The following is a 15,379-nucleotide window of genomic DNA, read 5'->3' as shown; positions in this document are numbered from 1 at the left end:
ATTAACCAAGAACATATGAGAATTAAATCATTATGAATCAATGACATAACTTTATATGATGAATAATTAATAATTTGAAAATTCATAAAATAATAGGGTTGAGCTTGTAATAAATAATTTTAATAAGTAAACCCCACTGAAAACTATAAAGGATGGGCATGAGATATAAATATGAGCAATGAAAGACTAGAAGTTTATTAAAAAAAAAAAGAGTATATTAAATAATTAAATTTATAGATAATGTATAAAAGATAATATTCTTCATAATCATTTAATGGCGCTTATTATGTAAATTGATTATCATTGTATTTAATGCATAAACACTCACATGCATAATACATAATGTATTTATACATCCATACATGACTTACATGCCATCATCATAATATTGTTTATATATGTTAATTTCTTATCCAAAGTCACACCTACTATGATACCCTATATCATAAATGTGGTCATCTAACCTATTGAAATCTAATGATCTCTCAAAGTAATTGTCACTTGGTGGACCTGTCGGTTCGACAATCTAATATTAGATTGTTAGAGAGGATATTATCAACAATACATACATCATGTAGATACATATGCATTATCTAAATTTATATTATATTAAAATTTCTATAGTGAAGATTTCATCATTAATATGATTAAAATATGTTACATATTCAAAAATAGTTCATGATTTGTATATAGAATAGGTATTTCTCAAAATCAAAATGATTTACATAATTTTCTTAGGGATTTGTTCAACAAGTATAATGGCATGGCTAACTATCGCATCATTTTAATGTGATCATGTCAAATACTATAAATAAATAACGCATAATCTAATACATTTTATGTAACATCTCAGGACCTAATGAAAAATTTAAAATAAAGAATCAAACTCATAGTAAATCGATTATGAAAACAATCCATATATACTATAATTATCTATATAGATTAGCCTTTACTCATAAATTTTAAAATTTTAATTTAAAATGAATTTAATAATTGATATATCTATCTTGCACAATTTTAATTTGTCAACCATACCCTCTCTCACCACTAATCAAAACAAAACATCAAAATCAAATCATACATGCTTATATATGTATATTAGGGTGTAAACCAACATGTTGATGTTTTGTTTTGATTAGTGGTGAGAGGGGGTTGAATCTTGTTGGTGTGGATGAGCGCATCGCTTTTGCAATGCTCCTTTGAGGTAAGCTTAGTTGATCTCAAAGGAGCTCGATCAAGGAAGCACGCCTTGGACATGTTTAACTGAGGAAGTCCCCTTAGCAGGTTTTGACCAAGGAGGTATTGTCTCATGAGAAAACTAACTCTAGTAAAGGAGACTCATGTAACGCCCCATAATCAAATTTGAAAGAATTATCTATTTTATCTTCTTAATTAATCAACCATCTTCTATAAATCGTCAAAATAAAAAATCTATATCAAGTGAAAACAACTAATAATTGCATATCAGAATATTCCACTATATTTCTTCTCTCAAAATTAATATACTATAGCCACGAGATAAGTATAATTAAAACTCTATCACAAACTCCTAACTACAAAATAATAAGGAAAAATATAAACACAAAAATATGAGGATCTCTGTCAATCTCACTCCAATTGGCCTTGACCTGTTCCCTAACCTGAATTCATAAAAATCCACATATTGAGCATAAAAGTCCAGCAAGTAAGCAAAAATCTATCATTACTTTCAATACAAGATAAAAGAATCAATATTTATATTCAATTCTAGTCAATATCAATCATAACTTAATATGAGGAATAAAATATAAAAAATTAATAATAAAAATAATATGACCAGTAAAGTCATAAGAGATTTATCAACTATCAAGTTTTAAGAAAAAAATGTAAAGTGGATTATCACTCAATAAGTTATATTAATATGCTTTGTTATGTTGTATCAATATTAATGCTAATATGAGTTCAGTTATATATGTTAATCAGTTTAATGTGTTATCAAGTAAATATCATCATAAATATAATTATGAAAAGCATATCCAGCTTTAATGTGATATTTTCATCATTCCATATATTATATCATAGCTATCCAGTTGTTAATTGTATTTTTTATATATATTTATAATTTATTTTCACAGGTGACTTTTAATAATCAGTTAAGACTCGTTACCCTCTAACCGTCGGCGCAATTCCAACTAGAATTACACCACCAATCTTTTATTTAAAGGAAAACTCATTGACCCACCCTCATACGTAGGGTATTATATTTTAAGAGTAAACTTGTATTAATTATAGTGTTACCATCCAGCCTTCATTGCTTACATATAAATGCTATATTTTTTATGCAATGTAGATCAATATCATATATCAAATGCAATAATTATAAAATGCAGGGAAATCTATCAAATTTATTTATTATGCTTTTACTTCTAAAATCATAACTTTTATTTTAACTGGTGAAAACTTAATATGTTCCAGTCAAAATGCTCATATTAACAACATCTATTACATATCAAAATTTATGTGGTGAAAGTTTTACCAATACAAAATTATTCTCATTTTTTATAATGCAAATAAAAATTATATTGAAAACAAAAACCAAAAACATCAAAATATTAATATAATGATATATTTTAATTAATTTTTAATATAAAATTCATATATTTTTTTGGGATTTTAAAAATTATAAAAAATTATCCATAAAATAACCCATTTCATTTAAAAAAAAATATGGTGAAATCAATTTTTTAAATGGACACCTAACGGTTCAAAAATCCCCCCACTTGTATTCACAGGTGTCAATTTCTTAGTATTGACAATTTCTTGAGAAGCACTCACCCAAAGCACCTGCTATTGGGATTTGACAATTGCATTTAGAGCTACATCAGAAAATGATTGCCTATGTGTAGCCCCATAATCCTATCCATGTGTTTGTAATAATCAAATCATGTATTATTTACCACTTTTCTAAAATGTATCCTCTCCTACAACCTTTTGAACACTATAAATAAGAGGTTGAGAGTAGGGCTGTCAAAATCATGTTACGAGTCGGGTTTCGATTGAACTTGAAATTGAACAAGCACTATTTGACCTGACCTGAACTTGACACATTTTTGTCAACGGGTTAGTTTTTTGAACCCGAACTCAACCCGTTCATGCGTTTATTCTGTTATTCAGGCAGCAACAGCTCGGGAAGTCGGCAAGGGCAGGGGGACGAATGGCGCTTACGGCAACTCGGGACGCTGACAAGTACAACGGGACTTGTCATCATTATTACTTCTTATCCTCTTGTCACCGAAGCCAAATGCAGGATGGTTGCAGTAGCGACAATGGCATCAACATGCCAGTAGTGGCAGCGGTAGCGGGACGAACGACGGATGAACGCGATATATGAACTGACAGATGTGGCCCGGGTTAGACAGACACGACAAAGACTGTTCCCGGGTCAAAATCAGATTATTTCTGGGTTTCCAGGTCAACCCGAACCCTATCCGAATTTACAAATAGGTCGAAATCTCTAAACTGAAACCGACCCAGTTCGGATTCGGGTTAACCTGAACCCGAAATTTTTGTGTCGGGTTCGTATCTGATTTTCGGGTCATGTCAAATATTGACACCCTTAGTTGAGAGTCATTTTTAAATCTTTTATGCTATTTTGATCATTCACATATAATAAATTCCAGAGATCTTCTCTATGCCCATTTACTCTCCTCTTGTTGCCCTCCACTCCTAAATAGAGTAGCAATCAATGTCAAGATGTCAATTATGAATAAATCTAAATCCAACACTTTGGAACTACTAAAAAAGCTGAACTCAAAATTAAAATGTAGAAGCCTTATCATAAGAAACGACCAATTAATACTAAATAATTAAGAGCCTCTTGTTGGCCATAATGCCATGTAAGTGTTATATATATCTATATTACATACTTCATTTATTTTTGCCTTACTATATATTTTTAATAGTATTTTTTAAATAGGTTTTTTGCTTCTTTACCCAAAATTTTTTTAGAAATTTTCTCTCTTCTATTTGCCCCTCTTTAAATAAATTATTAGAAATAAAACTCTTACATCACTCACAAAAAAAATTGTATCCACCACAAACCTATCAATGGTTTACCTGTGAATCACTCTCAAATGAGCTAATTATTTTATTTTTGGAATCTTTTGGCACACATTAGCTTCACTTAATTACAAACCCAAACTACATAGAGATTCTTATAGAGAGATGAAGAATCCACCACATTGAAATAATTTTTTTGCAAATTATTGTTATTTTCATAACCTCCATATAATTTTATTAAAAAGACTTCGATCTTTTAGCATTAGGGTTCTAAAAATATTGGTCATGATTATAAACATCAGCGAAATCATTTAAACAAAATCAGGCCTCATGATTTTTTTCATTAATGAGTTTTTCACGTAAAAACTCCGGTGTCTCATGAGATCATCTTTTATCTATCTGTGATTTAGATCTTCTCACAAATACTAAGATATTAAACCATCTCTCTGTACTATTACGAATATTTTAGCACCCAACGAGAATATAATCATAATTTCATCTTATAATAAAAAAAATAAATTAAATTGTCATATTTCATTGTATAAAATAATTATTTATAAATGTTATAGAAGAATATTTTTTTTCTTTCATTAAATATTCTTTGATTTAATTATATTTTGTGTCAATCTTTTCGCATAAATCGCTCATTTCATTGGACTTGGACTAAGGATATGTCCAATGACTTATTTTTTATAATGTCTATGTCCAAATATGAACAGGAAGAAATCTGTAAGACTTGCAAACTTATGATGCTAAAGATGCCTTTGTCTTTTATGCGCAGGCGATGAATTCAAAGCTGCATCGGGCTTCCAATAACAATAAAAATTAGCAAATAGAAAGCAATCCAATAGATCTATGCATCAAAACATTCATCTTCGAGATTCCTCCCATCTCACCCGGGCTTGATTCCCCTAATTGTCCAAAAAAAAAAAAAAAAAAAAAAAAAAAAAAAAATCATCTTCCTAATAATTTATCCCTAACCTGACACTTGGCATACTCATTGGGAACCTTATCATTCCTATAAATAAAAAAACATTTTACCAACCCTTAATCACAACTAGCAAACCATGTTGCAACTTCCTAATCTCCTTCTCTCCTTCCTCATCTTCTTCTCCTTTCTTCTCCTCCATCTACTCAGAACCCCAAAGCCAAATCTCCCACCAGGCCCATGGAAACTCCCCTTCATAGGCAGCCTCCACCACATCTCTATCAATGCCCTCACACACCACTCTTTTCTCTCCCTGGCACGCAAATACGGCCCTTTATTTCATCTAAAACTAGGCCAGATCTATTTCATTGTCGCCTCATCCTCCTCCACTGCCTCTGAAATACTCAAAACACACGATCAAATCTTCGCATCTCGACCCACCATGTTAGCCGTCAAAACCATTGCCTACAACTCCATTGGTATTGGCTTCTCCCCTTACGGCCCTTACTGGAGACAAATGCGTAAGATATGCACTCAAGAGCTTCTGAGCTCAAAAAAGGTGAAGTTTTTTGGATTTATAAGAGATGAGGAGTCTTTGAAGATCGTGGAAAGGATTGGTAGGGGGAGTGGATCGACCACATTAAAGGTGAATATGACAGAAATATTTATGGACGTATTGAATGTGAATATAATGAGGGCGGCATTTGGAAAGGATTGGGAGAGTAACAGAGAGAGATTTTTGAAGGCGTTAAAGGAGACAATGATGTTGTTGCCTTTGTTGAGGTTGGCGGATTTGTTTCCTTCGTTGGGGTTTGTGATAAGTGTGTTGGATGGGTCGAGGGTGAGGATGAAGAATGTAAGGAGAGAGATCGATGTGATTTTGGATGAGATAATTGCAGAGCATGTGATCAAGAGGGAAGCAGGGAAAGGGGATGGGGAGGAGGATTTTGTTGATATTTTATTGAGGGTGAAAGAGAAGGGCGAATTTCAAATCCCACTAGCCGTTGAGAACATCAAAGCTGTCATCTTGGTAAGAGTATAACATTTTAAATATATATATATATATATAAGCTTTTAGGGTTTACCATCCCTTCCAAAAGCTGGGTGGTGGTGAATGCATGGGCAATTGGAAGAGATCCAGACTATTGGGAGAATCCTGAGAGCTTCAATCCAGACAGATTCAAAGAATGTACAGTGGATTTCATAGGGGCAAATTATGATTACATTCCATTTGGTGCTGGGCGTAGAATATGTCCTGGGATGGGATTTGCTTTGGCTGGGATAGAGCATTTTCTTGCTCTTCTGCTCTTTCACTTTGACTGGGAGCTTCCAGATTCAAAGGTATTTGACGTTGATGAGGGATTGACTGGCTCAGCAAGGAGGAAAAATGATTTATATTTGCTTGCCAGGCCTTATTCTCCAATATCAGACGAGTGATTTTCATTTTTATCATTGTCATTATCTTTGTCTCTACTGTTTCTGTAAGTTTTATGAACGGATCTATCTTTGAATGGTCCTGTTTAGTTATAACATCAATATCATCTTTTTTCTGTCATAGTTGCCTATTATTCTCATTATTGAGAACTCTATGTAGTATCCAACCATATGAAGAAAACTTATAATTTTGACACATTGATACTGCCACGACTGTCGAGTCCTAACTGTAGCTCGGACTATCCAGAGGAGAACTCTTAATCATGATCAAATCTAAAATATTAGAGATGCTACCAATACATATATAGTTCTCCCCAAACATCCATAATCTATTTAGAAAAAAAGATTACATAACATTCAAATCATATATAAACCAACACAACCACTAATAATCCATTAGAGGAAAGCATACAGCTGATTTACACTTATTGAGATTTTACACTTAATAAACATTATTCAGCCTAAAGCATAAATTCATAGGATTATAAAATATTTGGTGAAAATAAAAAAATAATAATATAAAAATGTGAACAATGAGGAAACTAGAAAAATATCAAAAGTTATACCTAAAAGTTGTCAAAACATCAATATATCTTAATTTTTCCATGAAATTCATATGAAATATGAGAAATCAATCTAAAAATGAAACAATTGAAATCAAAGATATCAAAAACCTCCTTTGATCTATGAGCTAGCTTTTCAAAAATGTTTCTTGTGATCCTCTTCCTGAACTTGCTTCTTTCCAACCATGTTATACAAATGATAACATCAACCTGGCATGATGGGGACATGGACTGGAGGGCTTCTAAGTTGTATTTCAGATTGACCTTGCAAAGCAGATAATTAAAAAAAAAAAGAAAAAAACCGAAGAACCGATTAGAAGAAGCAAAAACAGGGAAGGAACATATGGTAAAAGGCAGAGCTTACATGAAAATGATCACTTAAAGGAATGCCGTGAAGTGTTATGGTTTCATTAATCACCCAACCATTACCATCTGCAGTAGGTGTTCTATGGTGAGTGCTGGTTACTTCACCTCCAAAAATTGATAAATATCGATTGAATTTATAATGGATATTAGGCTTCGTTTCCTTCCATTCTGTTGATGAATAATTAAGGCACCCAACATTCTCCATTATTTTCTTCTCTAGCTCACCTCCTTCAAACACCTCAATAAGCAACTCCATCTGCAATTTTTAATTTTAAAAAATGTTTAAGAAGTGAATAAGATCCTGCTTTCTCCCATGATATTAGAACTATCACTTTATTCTAAACAGATTTGGATAATTTTTGGTGTAAAACAGGCTCACAGCGATAAGAAGCTCTGCAGAGAAAGCATTTGAGAAATTAGTTGTGTCCTCATTGCTTGATAATGATTCACTATCATCATTCTTATTTGTCTTGCCATCTTGACCCAGTTGGTCTTCTTCTAACTTGGCTCTGTCTTCATAGGAGGTAGTTTTTGTTCTCCACAAAACTCTAATTGTCCTATTTACAACAAGTTATATGATCATTTTCACATAAGTTTATTTATTTCAGAAGATTAGGAAAACTAGGAAAAAATCATACTTGCTTGCGATGCTAAATGATGCAAATGTCTGGAACTGAAACTTTAATCTGCCTTCACCATCTTGACATTTTGCACCATGTCTAGCATCAAAGCCACGACCACTCCTCAAGATCATCAGCAGAGCCGGAGTGCCTATTGTAGCGAACGATGGTGGGATGACCTGAATATCTTCAATGTCCTCCCAGAGAAAAAAGAACTTGGTTTTATGACCAAAGAAGTTTGAGTAGAATCCTACAATTCTGGCTGATATGAAAATTCGACCCTGCAATAGTTATTTAATCATATCTGACATTTTCTTCCTCATAAATAAAAGGATTCGAACAAAACCATACCTGCAGTGGAAGCTTTCTCTTCAAATAACATGAAAAATCTTTAATCAGAAACTCTTCTTGTGTTAGGGAAAAGATTTTCTTGAATGTCAAGTTCTTCTGAGGTGCCTTAGGATTTAACTGGCAGCCATGCAGAACAATCAGTAAAGAATGTGGTGGCTTAAAGTAATCTGTACATGTCTTATCTTCTTTCCTACTTTCTTCTCCATCCTTGTTATGTATTCCTTAATAGTTTCTTCTCCCTTGGTATTGTCCAAGAAAATCTTTAAATCCAGTTTTCTCTGAGAGACTTGAGGCAGTACAGATTGACATCAGAAATGCTCTCATCATGAGGAATTTCGCACGCAATCCCTGGCGAATTGCATGTCTTAGATACAGACGTGGATGTGGTAGCTTCTTCTTTGTCATGCATAAACCTCTGTTCTTCATGGTCTGGAGGAGTTTCTTCAAACTCTGTTTGTCCGGCTAAAGATTTTAATTTCTCCATGTTTATAACGGGTGAATGAGCTGTGGCTTTGTTGGTTGATCGCCACAATTATCAATGCAGAATTTTGTATGAGTTCGACTGGGAATACTTTTATAATTTATTCCGTACAACAATGAAGTCAGATGATCGAATACTCCCTGAAAATTTCATTTTATATGATAACAGAAAAGTAATTAAAAACAAATAAATTTACATCTTCATTAGCTGTCACAGTAAGCTCAAATTAAAAAAAAAAAAAAAACATTACGCTCAAACTGCTCGATCTCATCGCAGCAAGGATTCATTCATATTTACTGCTCAAAATAGATCCTCTCATCATATGAAAAACTAAATATATAGCCTCTATGATTTCCTCTAATTTTTAAATAAACTTAGATGGAAAAAATATAAATAAAAAGCAAAAAGTATAATTTTTTTTTTTTTTTTTGTCAATGCTAACTTTCTGCCAACTAATTGATGCTAATATTAATAAAAAAAAAATTAGACAAGCTGATACACCAATTCCTCTTCATTCAGCTTTCAAGTATAATCAAGAAAAAACCAGTTCTTTCAGGAAACTAACAAAAAGAGCATGGAGAAAACAACAACAACAACATCAAGCCTTTATCCCACTACGTGGGGTCGGCTACATGAATCCTTTTTCTCCATTGTGTTCTATTAAAAGTCAAATTCTCATTTAAACCTAATAAAGAAAGGTCATTCCTAATATTTTCTAACCAAGAGAAAACGAGAAGGAAAAATATTGTGCATATCAAATTGCAGGCTAAGTCCAAATAAATAAGGGAGGCCCACACATTCAAGGTGCTAACACTAGGGACACTTTGGAGTGAAAAAAAAATTGTAGAACTTATAATGATATATTTACTAGCCAAATATGAAATAAGATGCAAGCATCTCAGAGGGTGTATTCTCTATAGCACCCAAAACTTGTCAATAGGAAGTTGAATTTATATGCACTGTTATTAGAACCATAATTATGCACAGAAAGCATCCCCATAAATTTCTAAAAGAATTGCTAAAAAAATAAAGAGAGGCCGTGCTATCTCTATGTCGTTGTGGATAAATCTTCAAAGATAATTATTCTAATTTATTGTAGAAAAAAATATAAAATGCAAGGAGGATTCCAGACTTTCTAGCATGTATAGACACACATTGGATTACCAAAATCAAATATAACAAATCAAAATAATTGGTTCCTAAGCCAATTTTGGAACTCTTTATGGACCAAAATAGATGCTGGAATGAAGAGTACTGTTTTTCATCCACAAACTGATGACAAAATAAAGATTCTGAACAAAACCACGATGCATCTATTATGATAGTACAACAACAAGCATCCCAAAACTTGGGATATTAACATGTGACTTCTAGGATTCAACCTCAATAAAGCCATGCACTTCACAATAAAGACGCCACTTAAAGTTTGTCTGGGATATTGTCCACAAAGCCTCTTTGATCTTTATTTCTCCATTTCCCTGGCTATTGATTGTGTGACTAAAATTTACATAGAAAAATCTCAAATAATTTTGAAGGGAATCCATAAAATTCATATTTTGGTGAAGAAACTAACAAAATTTGGAGATAATTGGTCTAGTATTTCATTATGATATTTGTGTAGCATGCACACAATACTAAGATAGCTTCTACCATAAAATATCTAAAAATAGGAAATAATAACTACAAAATAATTATAATAATCTACGAATTAATGATTTGGCAAAATAATTATCACTGAATAATTGTAATAGTCCACGAATTAATAAGTTGTCAATAGGGATCCCATAGATAAAGAGGTGACAACAAAAGAGGAAGCAAAGAGGGTGAAAAACTTGGTGAGTGTGGGTCCTAGCTAGCATAAATTATATAAACTGTTCACATTCTCCCTCAAGCGAATGAATGGAAGTCATCTATTCCAAGTTTTCCTAATAATTTATGAAAGACTACCCCTACTAATTCTTTGGTGAGAATGCTAGCAACTTGTTCACTTGTGGTTGTGAATAGAATATATATTAAACAACGGTCAAGCTTCTCCTTTATAAAGTATTTATCATCTTCAATATACTTTTAAAGACTACCCTAATAATTGTTTGGTGAGAATGCTAGCAACTTGTTCACTTGTAGTTGTGAATAGAATATATATTAAACAAGTGTCAAGCTTCTCCTTTATAAAGTATTTATCATCTTCAATATGCTTTTAACGATCACGTTGCACAGGATTATATTCAATATTGATGGCTTATTTATTATCATAAAAGAGCCTCATAGGATCTTCTCCTTCAACTTTTGATCTTTCACTATAATTTTTAGCCTTAGATGGTTCGGCCACATGAAATGGCAAACTTCCGATGACCCGATTAGGAAAGTAGAAATATTAGATTTTGCTTATATTAAGAAACATAGATGTAGACCTAAAAAGACTTGGTTAGAAAATATTAGAAATGACATTTCCTTTTTAGATTTAAATGAGAATTTGACTCTTAAAAGGACACAATGGAGAAGAAGGATTCATGTAGCTGACCCCATGTAGTGTGTAAAGGCATGATGTTGTTGTTGTTGTAATATAATTTTTAGCCAAAGCATTTCACAAATTCCTAATCCCATAGATTTTATTAAGGCTTATGTGCTAGATCTTGATATCATATTTTATTTTTTTACTTCTCCAATTCATGTGGTTCCTCATAAAAATGTGCAGTATCCTGCAATTGATTTACTATAAACCATAGAAATCGTATAATCTACATCTATATATGCTACGAGAGTCAAATCCTCTCCCTTTTAAATAAAATTATTTTGTATGAGTTTTTCTTCAAATATTATAAAATTCTATACATTCTCTTAAAATATGATTCTTTAAAATTATGCATGAATTGATTCATCACATCAACAACATAGACAATATCAGATATCGTATATAACATATAGATAAGTCTTTCAATCAGCTTTTAATATGATATTTTTTTCCTTCTGTTGTATCATTTGGAGCATCTTCAAGATTATGATTATTTCATAAGGCTCGCAACAAATTTGCATTTAACTTTTATGTTTCTTTCAATAGGTTTGTGTGGGCTCCGAAAATTCGGCCCCGGCCTCCGCCCACGTGTCCTTTTCTTTTTCAGGAGAGTTTCAACAATTAAGTTCCGGGATAAATTTTGGGAAGACATATGGGTTTGTAGATAAGACACTACCCAGAGATTTCGCCCTCATTTTGCGAGGACTTTATGATCCGAGTTTTGGTTTCCTATAGGCGCAAGCCCCTATAGTTAATTACCCCTCCCAATCACGAGAGAGAACTTTTGATTAAGGCTAGTCGTCGATCAGATACGTAGGAAATACATGCATCTGGCATATAGTAGTAGCATGGGCTTAGATATTGAAAGTTTGGAAAGTTTGATATTTAAAATAGAAAATTTTGCCATCTTGCACTTAAAGCGGATGGATAATGGGCCCGATCAAGATCCCATGGTTCCGTCATCCCGTGTCATCGTGGTCCTTGTTCTACTTAGTCAGAGGAGATAGTCTACCCAACCTGACAGAAGGATCCTTGTCGGCAGCCATGGGTTGCTTCGTCCAAGGGGACCTTGTAGATCTGGGGTGAGTGTTTGAATAAGGGGACAAATTTGAATCCACCTTAGCTAACAGAGGGCTTTGTGCCATATCGATTATATCATATTTATTCATTTCTAAAGGATTTGATGTCACTAAGGAGCATATTGGCTCTGGCCATAACCGGTATTTCGTGGTGCCATTTGGCAGTAAAACTACTCGGTTCAGAGGGCCCGGGGTCGTAACCGTTTATCCTGCGGTGCCATTTGGAGGCAAAACCGCCGGTTCGAGGACACGTACCACATCCTTAATGGTAGAAGATTATTTTGAGAATGAATCTTAGTGATATTCTCAACTAGTCATTAGCTTTATGTGAGCTGAAGTAAATTTCAATTTGTCTATCCAGGCAAACTGTTGCGGATTGTGGATGAATTTTGATTTAAATGTTTAATACTATAATTTAAATTTTTAAATATCTTTGGATTTTGGAATTTTGAGATGTTTGGATTTTCGGGCATTTGGATGTCATTTTGAAGATATTTGAAATTAACCCCTCCGGTTGAGATTTTCTGTTCAACACGGACATCATAGGAGTGTTTGGGGTCATTTCCATTGATTAAACCTTGTCGATTCAATCAACTTGCTGATAGGGGATCAGGTTTTGTAGGTTTCGAACCTTTGTTAGTGTGTCTTCTTTATTGAAGGCTTTGAAGGCCTAATATAAACGTATAAAATAAATATCTAGACCGTCCTTGCAGCTGCATATTTATTTAATGGTTGAATTGTGTCGACTCCTATCTACCCGTATAGAAGGATCGGGTTCGAATTTAGACTTAATATTTGTCCCGCACAACATCCCTAGGCGTCACGAGTGTATAACACGCTCGTCGAGGCACATGCTGGTGTTTGAGGGTATTTTATAATTATTTGTTAAACCTTGTCAACTCCTATTTTCATGCTTAGGAAGATCGGGTTCAAATTTATTGACCCGCGCAGCATCCGTAGACTCCACATGTGTTCCTACAACATGCTCGCAGGGGCCCATGCGAGTTTTATGATTGCATACCCTCCTTTTGTGTACCTATGTGTATACAAATTACGGTGCATGTACGGGGTTGTTTTGAAATATTTATAAAATGCCTTCTGTCCACTTGCATGGATGTTGTGGATCTGGTGGTATGGCATTGTACTGCAGTTATTTGCCCCTTTGCATACAGTCATACAGGTAGAATGTCGTGCACTACTTACATGATTTATGCAGGTATATTGTAGTGCACTAACAAATCTCCTGCTTGTTCATTTGAATACCAAATCCCTCCATTTGTATGGGACAAATGTATTTGTTTACATGTATTTCAGTATTTGTGAAAACTATTATATATATTTGTGAGATAGATGCCCATTAACTGTTGATAGTAGGCGGACTACTTTCCTTGTGACTTTTCCACTTTGCTTGTGGATATGTTGCATTCATTGTGTATTGCTTCCCCCATCAGTTGCAAGCGGGTTGATGGATTTGTTTGTGAATCCCTTAATATTAGCTACAAACCAACCCTCATTTGAATCTTCTTATCACTTGCAAACAAATTGATCGTACAAATTCTTTGGCCTTGGGGATGGTTTACAACATGTGTAGAAGCTTAATATTCAACATTTGTTTGATATCCACATTTCATCGAGCATGAAGACTTGTGAAAAAACTCTATATTATTGGTTGTAAACATATCACCGCATTCTTCATTTGAACATTGCATGCAGGTTGATATTCACTCGAATGCATCCACATGTGTCACCTTGTTATGTTTATCGCATATCAAACCCTTAAAGTGGCATTTGATTGCATGAGTCTTCATCATCACTTGTGACTAAATGATGTTTGTTTATATATTCATTGCAAGTCTTTCTTTTCATCACAAGTTTCATATATGTTCCTTTGCATTTTGTTTATTTAAATTCGAGTTTCATGTAACGATGTTCATGATCATTACTTAGGTTCAAATTCATTTGAATTCTTTTGTTGTCTTGTGAAGTTCAAGTAAGAGTTCAATTTGAGCTCATGTCCATAACATTTAGTTCATTTGAATTTGAGCTCAAATACACTCCCATGTGGTTCATTCAAGTCATGCTGAAGTTCATTTAAATTCATCCTTTTGAGTTCAAACTTTTCTTCCTCAAGTTTGATTTTAAATATTTTTTTTTTATTTAAGTTTGAATTTAGTCCCTTTGATGTTCAAAATAAAGTTCTCTGCCATCCAAAATTTGCTGAAGTCCTTATGCGTTTTAGTCCAAATTTCGACAGCCTCCCGACATCTCTCCCATTTAGGAGAAAATACGAGAGACTGGCCTTCCTCTCGTCGCTATTTGAGCGCTTCAGGTAGTTGTCAAATGACACCGAGGTCGCAAATTCTTCAATCCCGCCCGCTACATGAACGTTTAAGAGTCTTTAGGTATCTGTTGAAAAGAGCACAGTCGTTTCCCCATGTATGAGTACTTATTTTTCGTCCCCCTCACGCTACATGAGCGTTCCGGGGATTACCCACCTCGTCGCAAGTGTCGCAGCGGTTTCCCTCCCTACTATGCTACGTGAGCGCGTAGGGGGTTTGCCGGCTCGTCGCTAGTGTCAAGAACATGATTTTTAGGTTAGAAAAGTTAAACCTCTGTAATGACCAGTGTCGGCGACGAGGACAAAAATCTTACTTTTTTGTATTTTTCCCTTCTCACACATATACGTATGCATACATACATATTAAATAATATAAAAAAAGAATAGCAATATTATCATTTTTATAATAATATTACTAATAATATTATCATTATTATTAACAATGTAATACTAAAAAAATGCCATTATTATCAAATCATAATATTATGTCATTGATATTAACATTAATGTTAATATTAGTATTAATAATAACATTAATATTAAATGCATATAATATCAAAATATTAAGGCGAGGGAGAGAGAGTAATTACTATGGGTTTTGACTGAGTTGAATCGGGCTGAGTTGTGTGAGATAGATTGGGCTCGGTTTGAATATAAACAAAGGGGCAA

General features: G+C 33.5%; 2 protein-coding genes across 6 annotated transcripts in view; one reads left to right on the top strand and one right to left on the bottom strand.

The window, feature by feature from the left end:
* Positions 1-5,196: 5,196 nt before the first annotated feature.
* LOC110102594 (premnaspirodiene oxygenase-like) overlaps positions 5,197-15,379 on the top strand; it is a 30,916-nt gene continuing 20,733 nt past the window's right edge. The window contains exon 1 of the mRNA XM_020830993.2: positions 5,197-5,996. Coding sequence (XP_020686652.1) covers positions 5,409-5,996 — 588 coding nt within the window. The 5' untranslated portion in view covers positions 5,197-5,408. The remainder of the gene's footprint in view (positions 5,997-15,379) is intronic.
* LOC110102595 (C2 and GRAM domain-containing protein At5g50170) overlaps positions 6,784-15,379 on the bottom strand; it is a 32,877-nt gene continuing 24,281 nt past the window's right edge. For 4 of the 5 annotated variants that reach the window (XM_028695458.1, XM_028695459.1, XM_020830996.2 and 1 more), the window contains 6 exons: positions 8,483-8,921; positions 8,301-8,417; positions 7,968-8,230; positions 7,709-7,886; positions 7,328-7,585; positions 6,786-7,227 (listed from right to left, as the gene is read on the bottom strand). In XM_028695458.1, coding sequence (XP_028551291.1) covers positions 6,985-7,227; positions 7,328-7,585; positions 7,709-7,886; positions 7,968-8,230; positions 8,301-8,417; positions 8,483-8,506 — 1,083 coding nt within the window. In that variant the 5' untranslated portion in view covers positions 8,507-8,921 and the 3' untranslated portion in view covers positions 6,786-6,984. Of the gene's footprint in view, positions 7,228-7,327; positions 7,586-7,708; positions 7,887-7,967; positions 8,231-8,300; positions 8,418-8,482; positions 8,922-15,379 lie in introns of those variants that run through there. The other variant, XM_028695460.1, reaches the window with a different exon arrangement.

The sequence above is a fragment of the Dendrobium catenatum genome, unplaced genomic scaffold (assembly GCF_001605985.2).
Source record: "Dendrobium catenatum unplaced genomic scaffold, ASM160598v2 fragScaff_scaffold_637, whole genome shotgun sequence".
NCBI lineage: Eukaryota > Viridiplantae > Streptophyta > Magnoliopsida > Asparagales > Orchidaceae > Dendrobium > Dendrobium catenatum.
The sequence above is the reverse complement of the archived record's forward strand: the minus strand, read 5'-3'. Positions and strand labels throughout refer to the sequence as shown.